The sequence below is a fragment of the Lepidochelys kempii genome, chromosome 8 (genome assembly GCF_965140265.1).
Source record: "Lepidochelys kempii isolate rLepKem1 chromosome 8, rLepKem1.hap2, whole genome shotgun sequence".
Taxonomy (NCBI): Eukaryota; Metazoa; Chordata; order Testudines; family Cheloniidae; genus Lepidochelys; species Lepidochelys kempii.
In genome coordinates this window covers 64749372-64772519 of record NC_133263.1, presented here as the reverse complement: position 1 = coordinate 64772519, position 23148 = coordinate 64749372, and the positions used below count along the sequence as shown (strand labels likewise).

Here is a 23148-nt window from a genome sequence, read left to right as displayed (position 1 = left end):
CCTTTTCCAATGACAAGACTAAGGAGCCAAATCGAGCATCGGAAGCAGAATCTCTAGTGATGGCATAGTGTTCTGCAAAGGAATGCGCAGACGCCCAGGTAGTTGGCTCTACAGTTTTCCGGGTTAGGGAAATCCTTGAAGAAGGAGACCGAGGAGGAAACCGATCTCATGGAGTGTGTGTGGATTCCAGATGGAGGTACTATATTGTGAACATGATAGTGTTTGATGGAGTTTGAGACCCACTTAGTGTCTGGGCCCATAGTGCTGCACCTTTAGACCTATCCACAATGGAAAGGAAAAGCCTAAATTTCTTAAAAGCCAAATAGCAGGCCGAGGTTCTCCTAACGTCCAGTGCATGTAGAATAGCTTCCCTATCATCACAGAGAGGCTTGGGCTAAAAGTTGGGAGGTGAATGAGGTGGTTCTTGTGAAAGGCTGAAGTCACCTTGGGGATGAACTTTCGGTGTGTCCTGAGCATGATCTTGTCAGGAAAAAATACTGTAAAAGGAGGTTGTGCCATAAGAGCCACTATCTCCCCTATCCTCCTCACAGAGGTAATGGCAACCAGAAACGCTGTCTTCGTTGACAGGAGGGTAAGTGAACAATTGCCCATAGGTTGGAAGGGCAGTCTGGTCAGGCCCTTTAATATTAAATTCAGGTCTCACGGTGGGGTAGGATGTCTGGGTTTGGAAAAAAGATTTGCTACACCCTTGACGAACCTCTTTGTAGCTGGGTGCGAGAAAACTGAGTACCCCCCTGTTCACTGATGAAAAGTTACTATGGCCAGCAAGCATACCTTGAGCGAACTATGGGACAGTCCAGACTTCAGTAGGTAGTCTAAGACTACTGGTAGAGTAGCAGATATCGCAGTAATTTGTCTGGAATGACACCAAACCTGAAACCTGGTTCGTGTTCAAACCTGATAAGTTCAATGGGTAGCCAATTTCCTACTGTGTAGTAACACTTCTTGTACCTCCCGAGAGCAGGATTTCTCTATATGTTGGAACCATGAAGGAACTAGGCCTTGAGCTGAAGAATCCACAGGTTGGGATGGAGAGCACGTCCTTTGTTCTGTGAGAGGAGGTAAGGAATGAGTTGAAGAGGGATTGGCAGATATGTCACCAGCTATGGCAGGTAAGGGTACCACATCTGTTGTGGCCAGGTGGGAGCAATCAGTATGATATTTGCGCTCTCTTTTTATTTTTAACAGGACTTTCACCAACAGAGGAAATGGAGGAAAAGCATATAGAAGGCTCTTATCCCATGAAAGGAGGAGAGCATCCCTTCAGGAGTTCTGTCCAAGGCCAGATAAATGGCAAACAAGTCTATAGTCAGTGTCCCCAACTGTCTGAATATGTCCTGGAGTATTACTGAGTTCATCTCCTATTCGTGGTTGTGTGGGAACTTGCAGCTGAGACTGTCCACTCTCGTGTTTGCACTCCTGGTAGGTAGGCCGCTGATATTGTAACATTGTGGGAAATGCACCAGTTCCGTAGCTTAAGTGCTTCTGCACAAAGGGAGGGCATTTTGGCGCCCCCCTCCCAGAGGATTTATGTAGTGCATGCATGCTATGCTGCTTGTCATGATCCTTGTGTGTGTACCTCTGATCAGTGGAAGGAAGTTAGCACATTCATTCCTGAGTGTTCTGAATCTGAGGAGATTGATATGAAGACACACCTCTGTGGGTGACCACTTGCCTTGTGTAGTGAGGTTGTTGAGATGTGCTCCCCACCCTATGACGGATGCATGGGAGGTGAGGAGTAGTGATGGGAGAAGGGGAGAAGATGTGTGAACGGGATCCCCGTGCAAACATTTGCTGGTTCCTTCCACCAGTTCAAGGATTGTTTGACCTTGGTGGGTAATGACAGGGGTTTGTCTAGGTTGTTTCTCTTCAGCCTGTGAACAGAGCTGAACCATGACTGGAGACATGACATGCAAAGTCTATCAGCTTATATACATAGCATGCATGTATACCCTGCATCAGGGTAGTCCCCAGATAAAGTGAAAGTAGTAACTAAAGTTGTTGGGTTTTGGGGGGGTTCATTATTTTTGTTTGTTTTTTTAAGAGAAGAAAAACCAAAGGAAACTCTAAACTAACAGATAAAAGAAAGATCAGTAACTACTTAAGTTCAAACAACAGGTTAACGATCCGATGAAGGGACAGCTAATAGCACCGTCTCTACCCGGGGCAGTTGACAAGGAACGGAGGGAGGTTCGCCTGCGCAACACTAGTTAGTCTCGAGCCAGACCATGAGGCGGGGACAGCACATGTGTGGGCTAAACAAACACTGCTACCAAAGTTCTCTGACCAGCAGTGCAGGGACACAAGTGCACCTATGGTGGAGCACCCATAGGGACCCTACTCGAAGAAGAACTATATTTTAGTTACTTGAAAGAGTAATTTAAATTCAAGCCACGTTAAAAAAAAATCAGTGCATTATTGAACAGGATATAAAATGTTTATTCAGTATCTTAGTACGGTGTTTCCTTCAAATGTTTGAACATAAAAGCTTGCAGTTTAAGGCCTTCTGCCTCTGAATACTTGCCTTCTTGTAAGGAAAGGGGTCAACAAACATGTGGACAAGAGGGATACAGTGGACATAGTGTACTTAGATTTCCAGAAAGCCTTTGACAAGGTCCCTCACCAAAGGCTCTTAGATTTCCAGAAAGCCTTTGACAAGGTCCCTCACCAAAGGCTCTTATGTAAATTAAGTTGTCATGGGATAAGAGGGAAGATCCTTTCATGGACTGAGAACTGGTTACAAGACAGGGAACAAAGGGTAGGAAAAAATGCTAAATTTTCAGAATGGAGAGGGGTGTTCCCCAAGGGTCAGTCCTAGGCGAATCCTATTCAACTTATACATAAATGATCTAGAGAAAGGGGTAAACAGTGAGGTGGCAAAGTTTGCAGATGATACTAAACTGCTCAAGACAGTTAAGACCAAAGCAGACTGAAGAACTTCAAAAAGATCTCACAAAACTAAGTGATTGGGCAACAAAATGGAAAATGAAATTTAATGTGGATAAATGTAAAGTAATGCACATTGGAAAGAATAACCCCAATTATACATACAATATGATGGGGGCTAATTTAGCAACAACTAATCAGGAAAGAGATCTTGGAGTCATCGTGGATAGTTCTCCGAAGACATCCACGCAGTGTGCAGCGGCAGTCAAAAAAGCAAATAGGATGTTCGGAATCATTAAAAAGGGGATAGAGAATAAGACGGACAATATCTTATTGCCCTTATATAAATCTATGGTGTACGCATCTTGAATACTGCGTACAGATGTGGTCCCCACATCTCAAAAAAGATATACTGGCATTAGAAAAGGTTCAGAGAAGGGCAACTAAAATGATTAGGGGTTTGGAACGGTTTCCATATGAGGAGAGATTAAAGAGGCTAGGACTTTTCAGCTTGGAAAAGAGGAGACTAAGGGGGGATATGATAGAGGTATATAAAATCATGAGCGGTGTGGAGAAAGTGAATAAGGAAAAGTTACTTACTTGTTCCCATAATATAAGAACTAGGGGCCACCAAATGAAGTTAATGTGCAGCAGGTTTAAAACGAATAAAAGGAAATTCTTCTTCATGCAGCGCACAGTCAGACTGTGGAACTCCTTGCCTGAGGAGGTTATGAAGGCTAGGACTATTACAGGGTTTAAAAGAGAACTGGATAAATTCATGGAGGTTAAGTCCTTTAATGGCTATTAGCCAGGATGAGTAAGGAATGGTGTCCCTAGTCTCTGTTTGTCACAGGGTGGAGATGGATGGCAGGAGAGAGATCACTTGATCGTTACCTGTTCGTTAGGTTCACTCCCTCTGGGGCACCTGGCATTGACCACTGTCGGTAGACAGGATACTAGTCTGGATGGACTTTTGGTTTGACCCAGTATGGCCATTCTTATGTTCTTAAAGTTTATTTTTTCAAGAAATCAAAAATGAAATTAAGTGGAAATCTTTAAGTATTACATTTAAAAGCCTCACGTACAAGACAGAAGACACTTCATCACCATCTACTGTCAGAGTGAAAGAAAAATCAATAAATTATAACTAAACCTATGAAATTCTTTAACAAGTCTTTACCTTAAGAAGATCTATTTCTTTGATGCAGTCAGCCCGGGCTTTGGCATCCATTAAATCAAATATCTGCACAAAAAACCACAAAACATTTTTTCTAACAGCAGCAAACACTGTCATAATCATCAATTATTATTTTATAGTGTCACCAAAAGCATGCTAAGCACTTGATGGGAAAACATAGCATTGCAATAAGAACTAACTATTATCCTTAGTACAAGTTTTAGTACTGAAACAGATGTACTATTCTTTCAGATACTACTTCTTACAAAAGAAAAGCAACTATCATTAGTATATTTTTTCAGTATTTTTCAAGCTTTCTTAAAAAAAATACAAACTGAGTATTCTATACTGAGTCATGTTCTTCTGGTAGCAAATATGAAATAGTATTTGAAATATTTATTAATAATATTTTCAAAAGCACATTTCCACAGTCCCGAATTAGTATTTAAGAGCATAAAACAACCCAACTGCCAAACAGCACATGACCTAAACAAATGAGAGCCACTGAATGATAGTCCACCACAAAAAGCTTCAGTGTAATTAGCTCCTAAATACCTTATGCCCTCTCAATCAACTCTCCTTTCTATCTTACCTCTGCTCTCTTCATTTTCCCTGTAGGTTGCTGACCGTCAGCATCACCTAATGGCTCCTCAACCTCCCATACTCCTCTGTTGGTATCCCTTCAGGTTCCAAATTTGGTACCTTTCTCTCTCCCATCTGTACTCTTACACTTGACAGCAGCATCACTCCCAAGAATTTCATTACCACTTCTATTTATTTATTGACATCTGCACACCTATTCCCAACCTCTTCACTTGAAGTCCACTCTGACACTCCAACTTCCTCTTATTGTCCTGCCATCTCAAGTTCATTGTCTCAGGTACTGAACTAAGCCTCCCTTCTTGATCCTAACTGACAACTACCCTATTTTTAGAGCCCTGCAAATCCAGGGGTATCTGCTTTATATCTGTGGACCATTTCTGCGGATAGCAGCGTAGATGCGGATACAAATTTTGTATCCACGCAGGGCTCTGACCATAAGGGGCGGGCAGGCAGCTGTGAGGAACCGCGGCATGGATTCCCCATCTGCCCTGGGCAGGAGGCCTGGGGGGCAGGGTCACTGGGCGGGTGGCTGCTTGAGCCCCCCACCCAGGACAGGTGGAAAGTATCCAGCCCAGTATCCTGTCTACCAACAGTAGCCAATGCCAGGTGCCCCAGAGGGAGTGAACCTAACAGGTAATGATCAAGAGATCTCTCTCCTGCCATCCATCTCCACCCTCCGACAAACAAAGGCTAGGGACACCATTCCTTACTCATCCTGGCTAATAGCCATTAATGGACTTAACCATTAGGAGACAGGCAGTCTGCCCCAAGTCAAAAAAATCAAGTCAATAATCAAAAGCCAGTGCATTCTCTTTGGAGCACTGATGTAATCCTACAGCCAACATCATATGAGCTCCTAAGCCACAGTGTGTTCCGTCATTTGAGATGCCACTATCTAATGCCAATCTTTAAACTAAACAGAAGGAATCCTGAGAATCCTTAAGATTTTTTCATTTATGGAGCTCTGATCCTCATAAGGTAGGGTACAGTGTGTACTGACTAGCCTCCACTTGAGCATTTGGAGTCTTCTGATCTCAAGGCTGCCAAAAAATAAAAAAATTTAAAAAAATTTCGATTAGGGTGGATCTGGGGTTCGCCTTATGAAAAAAGGTAATACCTGGTTCATTATTAAAAAGTCAAACCATAAAGAAAAAAACTACTTAACAGGAAATAGGAAAAAATCCTTGAACTCTTTGTATCTTAATACTACAATAATAAGAAATAGACTGAGCTAGAAGTAATGAATCAGGAAGGAGACAGTCAAAAAATAGAAACACGGCAAGGTAAGTCATATGAATGGAATGTTAACACTAAGAAATAAAGTCATGTCAGATGTAACAGAGAAAGGGGGGGCTAGTATCATACATGAAATTATTGATATAAAGTCAAACCAATACTAATGGAAAAAACAGAAGTGAAAGTTTACGAGTTAAGGTTAGGGACATAACTGGAAAAGGAGAAGTCGTATTCAGCATCTGCTATAGATCTCCAAACCAAAACAAAGAAACCATTGCTACTTAATCACCTTGTGTGATAGGGTGTTCTGGGGCTGGGCAGCCTAGTGACTAGATCACTTATCTTTTTAGTCTGTATGACTGGGGTGGGAGGAGAAGAGGTGGTAGGGGGATCCTCTCTACTGGGTCCCAGCCTGGGACCCTTTGCAGATCAACACCTAAACAGGGGAGATGGATCTCCTTCCCAGCAGGGAGTCAAGATCTACTTCCCTGGGCTACTCCCAACAAGTCTCTTCAGTTTGGGTCATGGCCCTGCTAGTCCAGTTGCCCTGAGTGCTGGGGCTTATCTACAGCCCCCTCTTGGCAGGGGAGCCCTTACTTGCCTAAAGGGCTACGCTGGCTGACAGGTCGGTGATCCATCCCTTTGGGCAGACAGAGAGCTCCTGCCTCCCCACCAGTCAGCCCCTTACTGAGCCAGGCTCCCTTCTTTTCTCTCCACTCCAGGACTGGCATTGGCTGCAGGTAGAGCGGGGCAGGGCTAGCTGAATCCAAACATTTTCTTTAACCCCCGCTGTGCTGGACGGCCATATTTCTACTCCCTCACACCTTGACACTGGTCTAAAGTGTTAAGCCTCAGAGATAAGTCCTGGGGGACTTCAATTTTTCAGATATCATAATCTTCCGGGAAACACAAAATGTTAAATTCAGAAAGGGAATTACTGAAATTTGTTAAAGTGTAGTTTATAAAAATGAGAGAGCTTTGGAGCAGGCAGGATACTATTGGGGAAAGACTGACAAACCTGGAGATGGGTAAATGGGAAAAACTTTGATAAAGGGAACAAAAAATGATCAGAGAAAAATTTAGTGGTAGTGGAGAAAAATAAGCAGGTAAAATTGTGGCAGCGAAGGAGACCAGAGGTCATAAATCCTTCACAATGCACCCAGAATTAGTGGCAAATCACTTTAGTCTCCCAGTTAGAGCCCATTTGTTGTGCTATGGCTCAGTCAGCAATTTTCAAATATCCTTTGTTACACAAACTACTTTTATTCCATAAGGGCTACCCTCCCCACCCACCCCTCGATTGTATAAAAGCCAACCAGGATTTACTCAACTTGATATTTACTTTTTTCCCCGCTCTGGCTACCTTGCTGTTTCTGTTGTTTTTATGTGCTATACATTGCTGACTGGCGAATTTTAAAATGTTCAGCTAAGTTTCCATGTCATGATTAAAATACAATTCAAAAACGCCTTCAAAACTCTTCCATGCAAAACCTATAAATCCATTAACAGTCGTTTATATACACCACCGAACTCATTTTGAAAATTTCAATCAAATCTGCACCCAAATCTACAGATGTAAAAACTAGAATTTAAAAACTGGAATTATCTTCTCATGGGAGACCCACTAATGAAACAGGAATTCTTGAGAAATCATCCATAGAACCCTCTGTGCTTTAAATGACTGACAGCAGTTTGATTAAGAAGCAGGATAATTTACCAAATTCATCAAAATGTTTCTTTTACCATTATGTCACTTGGCTCCCCTGGTTGATGGGGCTGATTGCATTATGTCACTAATACAATCTGTACAGACTCCCCACCACTTCCCCAACATACACACACAGCTGATGTGGGTTCAGCATTAACTATCACCAGATGGAGCTATATACAACCACTTTCTTGATACCAAAGGAGAACAACTCTCTTAATGGAGAACAGCAATTTATTTTACAAAATGATGATAGAGTTATTTAAGTTATATAAAGGATTTGTACAGCTTGTATTTTTATTCTGTGATATGGGAAAAGACTACAAAATTTGATCTCAGCCAAAAAATGTACAGCAAACTGATCCATGTTGTATATGAGCTACACCAACCAGCCAGGCAAATTACATTTTGCTGTCACTTTTTGTGCCACAAACATGTTAAATATTTGAAGACTATTGATTAAAATCCATAGACAATTGACTCACTACACGTGACTCTTTATGAAGAGCATTCAAGAGACCAAATAACCAATTAGCCAATTTATTGCTAAAAGTCAGTAATAGTACAGTACAGAAAAGAGTTACTTCGTCACTGATCCTTCTAGGAAACTGTTTCTCACAGTATGTCAGGTCACTTTACACAGAAGATGCACTCCCAAAATATACCCCCAATATAGCAGACTTGCTTACAAATTAAAGCACTCTATATATCACCCAAGCCTGGAATCCACCAATCAGCTTTTTACCTTGTTTTTCTGGTACCACTTTCTACCCCTTATCTCTTGCTTTTGAATACAGCATTCCAAACCAGCTGGGCCATGAAGGCACATCCTACCCTGTACCATAGCAGAACACTCATTTATCTTTATTTTGACAGGGTTTATATTCATTGAGGCCAAACACTACATTTAGCTTTGCAAGGTATTGTGGGATACATACCCTCTTGCCATAAGTTGGCAGGAGTGAACCTAATACAATTTACCATAATTTTGTGCTAATAGTCAGAAAAAAATATAATGTTAAAGAGATGTGCAATACAGAATATGGCATGCTATATGTATAACATATACACTGGCTTATAAGACACTGGTAACGTTTTACAAAAATATTCAAAAGACAAAACTGATCACTGTACACTAAGGAGGAAATTGCAGCATTGGTAATTGTATTTGGCATAGTCCTTGTTCTTCTCCCATACAAAGCAAGATTCAGAAAGTCTTCTCCAACTTCCAAAAGCCAGAGGAAAAAAGACTGTCAGTCACAAATGGTACACGTAGCCAGATTCCATCTCCTTTCTCTCAATCATTTGACAGGCTAAAAACATAACAGAACTAGAGAAGCTATCAAAAGATGCAGAAAAACCAAGGATGTATATAGGAAGAGAGGAACATGAAACAGAAGACAAAACAGCAGCATACACAGTCGGTTAATTGAAGCAGAGCAATTTATTGCAGATTACAAAAATTCTTTGATTCACACAATAAAAAGAAAACTTTCTTAAAAAAAGTTTTTATACTTTCAGACAAGTACAAACTGTTGCTTATGGTACGACAGGCAACAGTTTAGGGCGGAGTAGGGTTTCTACCCAGAATACTGGGGAGTTTGAGAGGGTCCCTACCGGATCATCTTTTGGGGCCCCAGAAGCAAATGCCCAGGAGAGTGAAGGTTCCTTATTTCAGCCGTCACAACATTCAATTCATGTAGCACCCTCCCAAACGTTCATTCTCCTCCACAATATACAATAAATATAAACCACGCAGTTTAGAGTCATATAGGATCATGCTTAGATTCAATAACCTCAAGAATTGTTCCAACACTTTCTCCCTGTTGACAATAAAGGGTCAGTCACTACAACTGTATTCTATCAATACAAGATAGAATTCTTCAAAGCATCTGGGCAGACATTTCAAAACGTCCCGACGAGACCATAGCTCAGGCCAGGTCTACACTAGAAACATGTGCCAGTACAGTAATATTGGTTAGGGGTGTAATTTCTTCTATTTATTATGACATTTCTATATGGCAAAAGCCCTAGTGCAGATGCAGTTGTTATGACAATGGAGCTGCTCTATAACTATTTATTAATAGTCTATATTGAACTGGTTACTGAGATGGTTACTGTAATACCATATTGGTGTACCTTAATAGAGGAGCTTTAAGGATGGTTAAGATACAATATGATTAAAGAAAGAAAAAGGATTGGGAAACCGAAGTTCAAAGGCACTATAAGCAGTTTTAAAAGATTCCCTGGGGAGGGGATGGGAGAGGAGGGGAGAGAAAAAGAAGAGCTGTACATGAGTAGTTGTTCAGGGAGAGCAGACAGATACCCAGCACCTGCTGTGGTATCTGAAGATATTAAGGCCTACCTAGCTCACCATCAGGGGATCACATGCCTTTAGGTAAGACAGGCATGCATGTAGATTTATGCAAATCTTTCTCTAAATGCTTTGCTTCTACTGTTAAAATAAACAATACTTGGGTTTTTAAGAAGGCTGTCAGGTCACAAATTCCTGAAGGGTCACTGCATCAGACCTGCTGGATGAAAATGATTGATACTCAGGGCATTGTAGCAGACATAGCTACTGCTGCTCCTTGGGGGTGGTTTTATTATGTCGACAGGAGAGCTCTCTCCCATAAGCATAGATCGGCTACACGAGAGATCTTACAACAGCGCAGCTGCATCAGTACAGCTGTACCACTGTAAGGTCTCTAGTGTAGACATAGTCTGAGGTTATATTATTTTTCAAATTAGACAGATCTCAGGACTATACCTAATCATTTTCCTTTCTTAAGAAGGTGCAAGTAACAGCTCAGCAATCTGGGATTTTTGGTTTAGCAAAACAAACATTCCAAAATATGAGGTTTGCAAGCCATCTCGAGATTTGAAGTCACTCTAGGGATTTTGTCCTATCAGATTCAAAACTGGTTGGTTAGATTCTGTTTTAGAACCAGTAAATGAGATTTCTGATCTGACACTGAACAGTCACCTCATACTGTAATAAGCCTCTTCAGAAAGTCCAGAGCCTGCTCAAGAAAAGTTTGTATTCTTTTTGTCAGATCTGAAGGAGACTGTTAATATTACAAACCTGAACAAAAAAGAAATTTTTTCACCAATGGAAGAAGACACAGCACTATAGGACAGCCTACACAGAAAAAAACAAAACTACACAAAGGGAGATTTTAAACCCTTAAGAACATCCTTTTGGATGGCTGTCCAAACTGCATATGCCACTTTGTAATTATTAATGATTGCCTTACTATAAAATGCCCATTAATACACCACTATGAATAAGGTTGTGTCACTATTTTGATTATAATTATAAATATTACAGCTTAGTAGCTTTATGACAAATCAATCAACTCCATCTTCAGCTAATATTAATCAGCGAATAAGTCTGAAAGGTTAGATCACATTGCACATATATGAAATACTTTAATTATGTTGTTCCCAGTTGCTGATTTCAAGGTCTATGATATTCACAAGATTTACACAGAGTCATTATGTCTGCTGTGGAAAACACAAGTGGAATTGATATTAAACAGTTTTAAGCTTGCATGACAGGTTGCCTAATATCTATTATTTTCACAAAGAGGATCATAACTAAAAGTCTCCTTAAAATGAATTCTCACTCTACAATTAGTCAATACGAAGAGTCAAGAAGGCCTTTAAAAAAAGTTTTAACAGAAGCCCTTGCCACGACACTAAGTAAACGCATATAAACGCATTAAATTAGCTTTCTGTTCCTCATAACCTTTATGGGGTAGATAGATCATAACTACAATTATTTCAAAATTCTGAAAAGCTTAAACAGAAAGATGTTTCAAGTGATATCAATAAGGACTAATTGATGAGACTGAAGATCATTAGAATGGGTTACTGTAATAAGTTACTGTAAAGTAAAGATCAAGAATTGCCCACTGTATAGTTGCATAATTTGAATATACACTAAAGAAAACACAAAACCACCATTCTGCTTAAATCCCTTGTACGTAGGCTTGTGTTCACAGAGTCTTTAGAAACTCTCATACAAATACATCAGAAGACTTTTACATACATTTAACAACCAGATGGTATACACAAAACCATTGTTTCCAAAGCCAGAACTTATTTAATCAGTTACCAACTAATTAGCATTCTAAATTCAACTTTTGAGGTAAAAGGAACGAGTGTGTTAGCTTTGAACGATAGTACTTTCAGGACACACGAAGTAGGAGTTACTCGGTGTTTCTTTCTCAACAGTCCATTATTTTTCCCAGATCTCTTCTCTGATGTTAGAAAGATAAAAGGTGATGTTTAAATAAGTATGCAACCCATAAACAAATACATTTTTTAATAAAAAGGTTTAAAATAAAAATGGCTTGATAAGGATATTTCATTATACAATGGACCACCAATATAACTATGGCAAGATAAACCTATGATAACCACATACAGTAAACAAAATAATAAGTTAAATGAAAAGTTATTATAAGATATGACAAACAACGGTGAAAACGGGCAACACAGTGTTTTTGTAACCAGACCACTGCAATGCTGTGGTAACAATGTTCTATAAAATGTGAAACTACAAGATTAATTAGCTCTAATTCAAGCCTCAAGTGGCAATCCACTGACAATGCACAATGAATAATTAATATGAGTACTAGATAAAAGGATTTCTTTTTTGATCCTCTAACACAGGGTCTCAAGTGTTGGAATGAAAGGGGGAAAGCACAGAACAATACAAGGCACAACTGTGATGCATTCTCTAGAAGGAATTTTGAGGAAGTATGCAACCCTATATACTGTACTGACTCCTGAGCAGCCTTGAGTTGACTATAAATACCATACTGTATGAGCAACTCATAGATCTTTAAACAAGAAGTTACTGTTGCTAGGCAGTTATGAATCCTTCATGTTACATTCTTAAGATAAAAACAGCCAAGAAAGAAAAGATGGGCTTTATTTAGTAAGAACCAGTTTGACATTTCGTAATGTCACAATAACATAATGCAAAAGAAATGTATTTCTTATTAGGAAATATCTTCCCGAGTTTTTTTTAGTCGAAGTTGATAGCCAATTGATTCAAGGTAGTAACACATTTGTAAAGACTATTCTAGAAATTCCTCAAGCATTTGTTTCAAGCTACAAAGTTTGTAGTTTATCCCAAGCTGATCTGTAGGGTTATGTCCTCATGCTCCCGCCCCCAAAAAGGGGTGTGTTTTTATCAAAAGCGCCAATGCATGTTTAGTTATCTTGCTGTAAAACCCCAGAGGAAACTAGGTTGGGTAAGTTTTACCATGATGTAAGTAGGAAAAGTCAACTATGGGTGTGGAATACATAGTGTTGACCTCTAACTACACTGGGACAAAAGCTATCTATTACCTGTCTCCACTAAAACTTTATAGCAATATTACTAATGTGTATTAGTTATCTCTCTGAAAAAATACACCTTTCGGGGCAGTGATGACATAGCTGTTTTTGTACTCCAGGCTAACGTTTGTGTCCTGAAACAAGCATTTGAGGACTGTCCAAACTAGACTTTACAAATGTACTATCTCAATGGCAATCAATTAACCAAAGTACATCTTTAGTGTAGACATTCCCCTAGCATGGCTGAACAATATCCTCCCCCAATTAAAAGAAGGCAACATCTAAAACAGAATCTTGGCCATGTAATCATGCAGGACACAGATTTATGAACATTACAGTACAGCCACAATTTTATGAACATCAATGTTACAAATGACCAGTTACATGTACAATTTTTCCTGACTGGAAGGTGTGGGGAGGGTGGGGGAGAATATCAAATAAAAGCAATGTCAATGAAAAACTAGTTGATATCCCTCCACATTCTGGTATCTTCAACACATTGGACATCGCTTTGCAGTGGTTTGAAAGACAAGCAAGCAAGCAATGCAGCACACCATAGTGCAACTTATGCACCACAGCTACTGCAATTTCAAGATGTTCAGTTTTATGAACTGGTTGATTTTATGAACTCAATCCTCAACCAGTTCATAAAACAGGGGATCTACTGTATAATACTGGTTCACTAACTACTGGAGGTGTAGAGTGTTGATGAGGTACACAAACGTTAACCTAAAAGAAGGATTCAAGCTCACCATGTTGCATTTATGTTTGTGAAATTACAGCCAAGAAAAATCTATAACAAAACAAAGCAAAAATTTTAAAGATGATTCTTCTTAGTTCCTGTTGCCTATAGGTAACATGAATTCAGAAACAGTGATTTCTGTCGCAACCTGCTGGTGCCTCTTTCAATTTCATCTTATTCACCCTTGGATACTTCCAAAGTTGAGTTCTACAACACACTGTTTTGTGCACATATAATATAATGTTTGTCAATATTTGAACTTCTTCAACCAATTAACATTTTAAATAGGAGAAAGGTGCTTTTCGAAAAAAATTAAGATGATCAAAACTGGCATTTGCAGAATGAAGTGGGAGTCAACATCTCCATATTGTAAAAATATGATAGGTGAGCAGTGTGATATGGGTATACTAACTCCACACTGGGTAACACGGAGTTAACAAGTTAATGTGGACTCATGTGGCTCCATCCCCATGCACCTGTGACAGATGTCAACATTGGAAGGAAGAGCTTCAGAGGGAGAAACCTGAATCAGTTGATGGCAGACCAGAGAGGAGAGCAGAACTCAGTGTTCAGCTCCTGGAGAGTGGGCTGACTTAAGGCAGGAACTCCCCAGATGACAGCTGCCTGACAGCCCCTCTCTGAGGGAGAAGGCGGCCAGATGCTGACTCAGTTGGAGAGGGGATCACTCCTCTTTATTACTTATGAACTCAGTTTAGGGCTACAAACTGACAAGCACCCTCTGAAGGAAGATTTGGGATAATTCATTTGTATTAACTGCCCTTGTTTCTGTTCACTGAGTACCCCAAAAGAGGAGAGACTTTAAAGCGACCTGCAGGAGGACCAAGTTGCAGGAAGAGGCAGACCACCGCAGTGCCATAGTGACCATTGACGGGTGGCACTAGACAGGGAGAGAGCTGCTACATCAGACAGGGATGTGCTCTAGTGGTGAAACAACACCTTCACAGGCAGTGATAGGCCATGAAGGAACTTAAAAATGAAGACAAACAATTTGTGTTTGATATGGGGAAGATGGGTGAGCCAGTGGAAGAATGATACTGTGGAAGCAACAAGCCAGGAATATAAGTTTGGAGCACAACAGTATTTGTCAAATTCTGAGAAGATGGTGTTGCAGTATCTGACATGACAAGAGGAGGACCTGAAAAAGAGAAATTTAGCTGTGCCAATAGAGAGGAAAGGCTGGATCTTAGAGATTGTATGTGGGATGAAAGATGCATGATTCAGATACTGTGTGGATACAGGGATGTAGAGAGAGGTCCAAATCAAAGATGATACTCTGGTTATGGGCCTGAGTGACAAGGACGAGAGTGGTCCACAATGACTGAGAAAGATGGAAGGGGGAAGCACTTGGGGGGAAGATAAGAGGTCTATTTTGGCCACATTGAGTTTAAGTTGATGGCCGGACATCTCCATGGTCTTTGTTATAGTAACACATAGTAGTTTTGGATGTTATCGATCCAAGTCAAAAGGGCTCTTATAAAGCAAGGCGTATACTGCAGCGGCCCATAGAGTTCCAGTTCACATTTCATAATCCTGCTGGAATTCAGACTCCTTTTCTATGTCAATAGAGTCTCAGTATTGCACATTCCACTTGGACAAGTGCCTTGCCTAGATCCAGCCTTCATATGAAAGTTATTTCCCCTTTTCACAAATCACAAGAGATAGTCCTTCCTGACATACATTAAGTCAATAACACCCGAACGAAAAAATGGCATATTCTAGATACCCACAAGGTAATCAAAACAAGGTATCAGAATAAAGCCATTCAGGAGATCTACAGCTCTTTACCCATTATTGTTACTAACAATCAGACAAACCATCAAAAGTTTATCAAATATGTCTACAAAAAAGGCTTTAGTGCTACAATATCAGTAACTGTACATGGACTAAAAAGTGTTTTCTTCATGGGATTAAAAGGCTTCTTTTGGCCAATGAGTAGGGTGACCAGACAACAAGTGTGAAAAATCGGGACAGGGTGTGGGGGGTAATAGGAGAAGACCCAAAAGAGAACGACCCAAAAATCGGTACTGTCCCTACAAAAATCAGGACTTCTGGTCACCCCAGCAATGAGGAAGCCTGCAAGATTGGTTTCATGCTCCATCTACACAAATATTCTTCAAAACCTGCAATAAGATGTGCAAACCATGTAAGACACCACCTTTGGCAGAAGAATGCCACTTATGATGGCGCCTCTGTATACCACAAAAATCCTATTGTGGGAATGGCAATAAGCCTGGTTATGATGGAGACAGAAATTTATTATCAAATGATTTTTATCCAAGCACCAAGACTTATCCTTCCACATCTGCCTCAACTGACCTGCATTTCAAGTTATAGTTGACCTTTTGATTTCTTATGCACTGTAAATGGAACTTTCAGGAAGAGTTAATGTAATGTTTTAAGACTGTTGATCAAAGTTCCTAAAATGTGTTTCAGCTTTTGAAGCAGTGTATCTGGCAGTTTTCCCAGAAGAGGGAAGCAAATCTTTTGATAACTGCCATCTCTAATCCTGACTTCTGGTGTTGTAGAGCAGAGAAAATCCCATAGCTGGAATAACAAGCATCGATATGATGGAGAAACGAACAAGGCATGCGTTAGCACAACTACAAAACTTACTAACACCCAGAAATGCTAGAAGAGGCCCATGAAATCTAAACAGAGATGAACTTGCAATATAAAAAAATAATTAGGGAACAGAAAATCAAAGATTTAATCTCAATGTGCCTACAAATATGCAAGCCTTGCACTTGCACATCCAACATATGTACACAAACTGTCACCAAGCTAACAAAATAACAAGTACAGTATGCTGAAGAATAAAATAAATGATATAATTAGTTCACAACCAACACACACAATAAGAATTTAATGAATTCAGGTATCTTCACTTGAAAAAACATAACACACCTTACCAAATACAGAATAAAGGCTCTTCAACTGGGCTGTTTTGAGATTATACAGTTTAGAAGAAAAGCAAGGGTTTTCCAATTAAAAAGTCACAGTTGTGGTTAAAAATAATGAAAGTCAACAGATCCAATGAAAGGCCTCATGATATCTCAATTAACCTTCAACTTTACATCACAAAAAGTATTTTATGATGCTCCCTCATACTCACACCCAGTCACTGTTTCTTATATAATATCCTCTAAACTTGCTACCTCAATTGTTCGCTATGTTAAGTTTTAGAGTGAACTTTGTTGACACCTTTTTTCTGTCCTATTTCAGTGGTCCAATCAGCTCATTGTAAATGTAGCCTCTACTACAGGTCCTCTCTGCATAGCCATACATATTATGGAGGCACTAGTTGTGGGTCTTCAAACATACACAAACACCATACAATTCAGTCAATTTCAAAGTGCATTTTAGGCTATGTCTACCCTATGCAGCTTACAGTGACACAGCTGTACAACTAAAGCCTTGCCACTGTAAGGCATGCAGTGTAGCCACTCTTTGCCCTGGTCTACACTAGGACTTTAGGTCGAATTTAGCAACGTTAAATCGATTTAAACCTGCACCCGTCCACACAGTGAAGCCCTTTATTTCGACTTAAAGGGCTCTTAAAATCGATTTCCTTACTCCACCCCTGACAAGTGGATTAGCGCTTAAATCGACGTTCCCAGCTCGAATTTGGGGTACTGTGGACACAATTCGATGGTATTGGCCTCCGGGAGCTATCCCAGAGTGCTCCATTCTGACCGCTCTGGACAGCACTCTCAACTCAGATGCACTGGCCAGGTAGACAGGAAAAGAACCGCAAACTTTTGAATCTCATTTCCTGTTTGGCCAGCGTGGCAAGCTGCAGGTGACCATGCAGAGCTCATCAGCACAGGTGACCATGATGGAGTCCCAGAATCGCAAACGAGCTCCAGCATGGACCGAACGGGAGGTACGGGATCTGATCGCTGTTTGGGGAGAGGAATCCGTGCTATCAGAACTCCGTTCCAGTTTTCGAAATGCCAAAACCTTTGTGAAAATCTCCCAGGGCATGAAGGACAGAGGCCATAACAGGGACCCGAAGCAGTGCCGCGTGAAACTGAAGGAGCTGAGGCAAGCCTACCAGAAAACCAGAGAGGCGAACAGCCGCTCTGGGTCAGAGCCCCAAACATGCCGCTTCTATGATGAGCTGCATGCCATTTTAGGGGGTTCAGCCACCACTACCCCAGCCGTGTTGTTTGACTCCTTCAATGGAGATGGAGGCAATACAGAAGCAGGTTTTGGGGACGAAGAAGATGATGAGGAGGAGGAGGTTGTAGATAGCTCACAGCAAGCAAGCGGAGAAACCGGTTTTCCCGACAGCCAGGAACTGTTTCTCACCCTAGACCTGGAGCCAGTACCCCCCGAACCCACCCAAGGCTGCCTCCTGGACCCAGCAGGCGGAGAAGGGACCTCTGGTGAGTGTACCTTTTAAAATGCTATACATGGTTTAAAAGCAAGCATGTGAAAGGATTACTTTGCCCTGGCATTTGCAGTTCTCCTAGATGTAGTCCTAAAGCCTTTGCAAAAGGTTTCTGGGGAGGGCAGCCTTATTTCGTCCTTCATGGTAGGACACTTTTATCACTCCAGGCCAGTAACACGTACTCGGGAATCACTGTAGAACAAAGCATTGCAGTGTATGTTTGCTGGCATTCAACCAAAATCCGTTCTCTCTCTCTCTGTGTTATCCTCAGGAGAGTGAGATATAATTCATGGTCACCTGGTTGAAATAGGGTGCTTTTCTTCAGGGACACTCAGTATAGCCCATTCCTGCTGGGCTGTTTGCCTGTGGCTGAACAGAAATGTTCCCCGCTGTTAGCCACAGGGAGGGGGGAAGGTTGAGGGGGTAGTCACGCGGTGGGAGCAGGCAAAATGCGACCTTGTAACGAAAGCACATGTGCTATGTATGTAATGTTAACAGCAAGGTTTACCCTGAAAGAGTGTAGCGACTGTTTTATAAAATGTGTCTTTTTAAATACCGCTGTCCCTTTTTTTTTCTCCACCAGCTGCATGTGTTTCAATGATCACAGGATCTTCTCCTTCCCAGAGGCTAGTGAAGCTTAGAAAGAAAAAAAAACGCACTCGCGATGAAATGTTCTCCGAGCTCATGCTGTCCTCTCACACTGACAGAGCACAGACGAATGCGTGGAGGCAAATAATGTCAGAGTGCAGGAAAGCACAAAATGACCGGGAGGAGAGGTGGAGGGCTGAAGAGAGTAAGTGGCGGGCTGAAGAGAGTAAGTGGCGGGCTGAAGAGAGGGCTGAAGCTCAAATGTGGCGGCAGCGTGATGAGAGGAGGCAGGATTCAATGCTGAGGCTGCTGCAGGACCAAACCAGAATACTCCAGTGTATGGTTGAGCTGCAGCAAAGGCAGCTGGAGCACAGACTGCCACTGCTGCCCCTCTGTAACCAACCGCCCTCCTCCCCAAGTTCCATAGCCTCCACACCCAGACGCTCAAGAACGCGGTGGGGGGGCCTCCGGCCAACCAGCCACTCCACCACAGAGGATTGCCCAAAAAAAAGAAGGCTGTCATTCAATAAATTTTAAAGTTGTAAACTTTTAAAGTGCTGTGCTTAAAGTGCTGTGTGGCATTTTCCTTCCCTCCTCCACCACCCCTCCTGGGATACCTTGGTAGTCATCTCCCTATTTGTGTGATGAATGAATAACGAATGCATGACTGTGAAGCAGCAATGACTTTATTGCCTCTGCAAGCGGTGATTAAAGGGAGGAGGGGAGGGTGGTTAGCTTACAGGGAAGTAGAGTGAACCAAGGGGCGGGGGGTTTCATCAAGGAGAAACAAACAGAACTTTCACACTGTAGCCTGGCCAGTCATGAAACTGGTTTTCAAAGCTTCTCTGATGCGTACCGCGCCCTCCTGTGCTCTTCTAACCGCCCTGGTGTCTGGCTGCGCGTAACCAGCAGCTAGGCGATTTGCCTCAGCCTCCCACCCCGCCATAAACGTCTCCCCCTTACTCTCACAGATATTGTGGAGCACACAGCAAGCAGTAATAACAGTGGGAATATTGGTTTCGCTGAGGTCTAAGCGAGTCAGTAAACTGCGCCAGCGCGCCTTTAAACGTCCAAATGCACATTCTACCACCATTCTGCACTTGCTCAGCCTGTAGTTGAACAGCTCCTGACTACTGTCCAGGCTGCCTGTGTACAGCTTCATGAGCCATGGCATTAAGGGGTAGGCTGGGTCCCCAAGGATACATATAGGCATTTCAACATCCCCAACAGTTATTTTCTGGTCTGGGAAGAAAGTCCCTTCCTGCAGCTTTTGAAACAGACCAGAGTTCCTGAAGATGCGAGCATCATGCACCTTTCCCGGCCATCCCACGTTGATGTTGGTGAAACGTCCCTTGTGATCCACCAGAGCTTGCAGCACTATCGAAAAGTACCCCTTGCGGTTTATGTACTCGCCGGCTTGGTGCTCTGGTGCCAAGATAGGGATATGGGTTCCGTCTATAGCCCCACCACAGTTAGGGAATCCCATTGCAGCAAAGCCATCCACTATGACCTGCACATTTCCCAGGGTCACTACCCTTGATATCAGCAGATCTTTGATTGCGTGAGCTACTTGCATCACAGCAGCCCCCACAGTAGATTTGCCCACTCCAAATTGATTCCCAACTGACCGGTAGCTGTCTGGCGTTGCAAGCTTCCACAGGGCTATCGCCACTCGCTTCTCAACTGTGAGGGCTGCTCTCATCCTGGTATTCATGCGCTTCAGGGCAGGGGAAAGCAAGTCACAAAGTTCCATGAAAGTGCCCTTACGCATGCGAAAGTTTCGCAGCCACTGGGAATCGTCCCAGACCTGCAACACTATGCGGTCCCACCAGTCTGTGCTTGTTTCCCGAGCCCACAATCGGCGTTCCACAGCATGAACCTGCCCCATTAGCACCATGATGCATGCATTGGCAGGGCCCATGCTTTCAGAGAAATCTGTGTTCATGTCCTGATCACTCACGGGACCGCGCTGACGTCGCCTCCTCGCCCGGTATCGCGTCGCCATGTTCTGGTGCTGCATATACTGCTGGATAATGCGTGTGGTGGTTGATGTGCTCCTAATTGCCAAAATGAGCTCAGCGGCCTCCATGCTTGCCTTGGTATGGCGTCCGCACAGAAAAAAGGTGCGGAACGATTGTCTGCCGTTGCTCTGACGGAGGGAGGGGCGACTGACGACACGGCTTACAGGGTTGGCTTCAGGGAGCTAAAATCAACAAAGGGTGTGCCTGTACATCAAGGAGTATTTCAGGCAGGACTGCACGGAGGGTTCCAATAAGAAATGGTGCACCAAAGTTATCGTTGTTATTGGAACAAGGAGGTTAGCCTGGCCTCTGATTGATACATGGCTAGATTAACCTCGCTGCGCCTTCTCTGTGACTGACTGCAGTGTGATCTAGACAGGGGAGGAGGAAAATGAGTACAAAACAAATCTGGTCTATTTCTTGTTCTGACCCACTCCATCTATCCTTTACATCTTTGGCTGGCAGCAGACGGTGCAGAAGGACTGCATGCCATCCACATCTCATGGCTGCTTGGCAGAAGATGGTACAGTACGACTGCTAGCCATCTTCATCTCTTGCCTGCCTGGCATAAGATGGTACAATATGACTGCTAGCAATCCTCATCTCTTGCCTGCCTGGCAGAAGATGGTACAGTACGACTGCTAGCAGTCCGTATCGCCTGCCCGCTCACCATAAGACGGTTCAATAGGACTGCAGGACTAAAGAGAATGACCTGGTCAAGTCACTCCAAATTTAGTCCCTGCGCCCATGTCTGCCCAGGCGCTCCCAGCCGACGTGGCCAGGAGCACCTCGGACACGACGAGGACGACTACCAGTCGTATTGCACCGTCTGCTGCCAGAAGGCAATGGGTTGCTGCTACTGTGCAGCAAAGCCGTACCGCGTCTGCCAGCACCCAGGAGACATAGGGTGACGGTTACCTGAGCGGGCTCCATGCTTGCCGTGGTATGGCGTCTGCACAGGTAACTCAGGAAAAAAGGCGCGAAATGATTGTCTGCCCTTGCTTTCACGGGGGGAGGGAGGGTGGGAACGGGGTCCTGACGATATGTACCCAGAACCACCCGCGACAATGTTTTAGCCCCATCAGGCATTGGGATATCAACCCAGAATTCCAATGGGCAGCGGAGACTGCGGGAACTGTGGGATAGCTACCCACAGTGCAACGCTCTGGAAGTCGACGCTTGCCTCGGTACTGTGGAAGCGCTCCGCCGAGTTAATGCACTTAATGCACTTACAGCATTTTCTGTGGGGACACACACACTCGAATATATAAAACCGATTTCAAAAAAACCGACTTCTATAAATTCGACCTAATTTCGTAGTGTAGACATACCCTAAGTCAGCAGGAGAGAGCGCTCTCTCCTGCTGACAAAATAAAACCACCCCCGAGGGGCAGTAGCTTTGTTGGTGGGAAAACGCCTCCTGGCAACAAAGCGCTGTCCACACCAGCACTTTTTGTCGTTAAAACTTGTGTCCATCGAGGTGTATTTTTTCTCCGACAAAAGTTTTAAATGACAAAAGTGCAGTGTAGACATAGCCTTAGACATATGTTTAGTCATTTTCTCCCCTCAATAGTTATAATTACTGAACTTGGTAATGAGAATTCATATGTACAAGAAAAAGGTTAGAAATACATTATTATCCTTTGGGCTAACCATTGCTATGGTTTTGAGCTCTCCTTTGTTTTATATTCATTTAAAACCAGGTCATTCTCAGCCCTTTTATCTGAAAGTTTTCAAGGTAATTCACAAGCAAAGGCTCCATTCCATCTCTTACATACAATCACTGTCACAGGTTTCCCCACTCCACTGTTCTTAATGAACCATTAACAAACTATTATGTATACAAATTTGGAAACAGATCTCAAACAAATATCAACATAGCTGAAGTGTGCCACCTTCAAAATGTAACGATCACTTCAGTTCTAATAACTCAATTACAGATGCCTCTAATGTATTTACTTTTGGGGTATATTCTCTGCCCTAGGCATGCTACAAGTAACTTTCAAACTACAGTAAAAGCTGTATGCATCCGAAGAAGTGAGCTGTAGCTCACGAAAGCTTATGCGCAAATAAACTGGTTAGTCTCTAAGGTGCCACAAGTACTCCTTTTCCTTTTGTGAATACAGACTAACACGGCTGTTACTCTGAAACCAGTAAAAGCTGTGTTATCCAACACTTTATCAACCAGAAAGCTCCATTAACCAACATTTCTGATATCTCCCAATACGAATCTTCAATCTAGTCACCAGGACTCGTATACTGCCCAGGAGGTTATGCAATTGCACATTCTGCACTCTACTTCTATGCAAAAAAGGCAGAAGACAAGTAAGCAAGCTGATAGCGGGGATTTATTCAAAAAAGCAGCTTCCAGGGTGTGTCATAGGGTCATTGCAGATTCAG

At 42.4% G+C, this 23148-nt stretch overlaps 1 protein-coding gene across 10 annotated transcripts in view; it reads right to left on the bottom strand.

The window, feature by feature from the left end:
• Positions 1 to 23148, bottom strand: part of NEK7 (NIMA related kinase 7) — a 124741-nt gene that overhangs the window by 60917 nt on the left and 40676 nt on the right. For 8 of the 10 annotated variants that reach the window (XM_073356759.1, XM_073356754.1, XM_073356752.1 and 5 more), the window contains one exon: positions 4088 to 4150. The exons of the other annotated variants lie outside the window; for them this stretch is intronic. In XM_073356759.1, coding sequence (XP_073212860.1) covers positions 4088 to 4150 — 63 coding nt within the window. The remainder of the gene's footprint in view (positions 1 to 4087; positions 4151 to 23148) is intronic. 10 annotated transcript variants of the gene reach the window in all.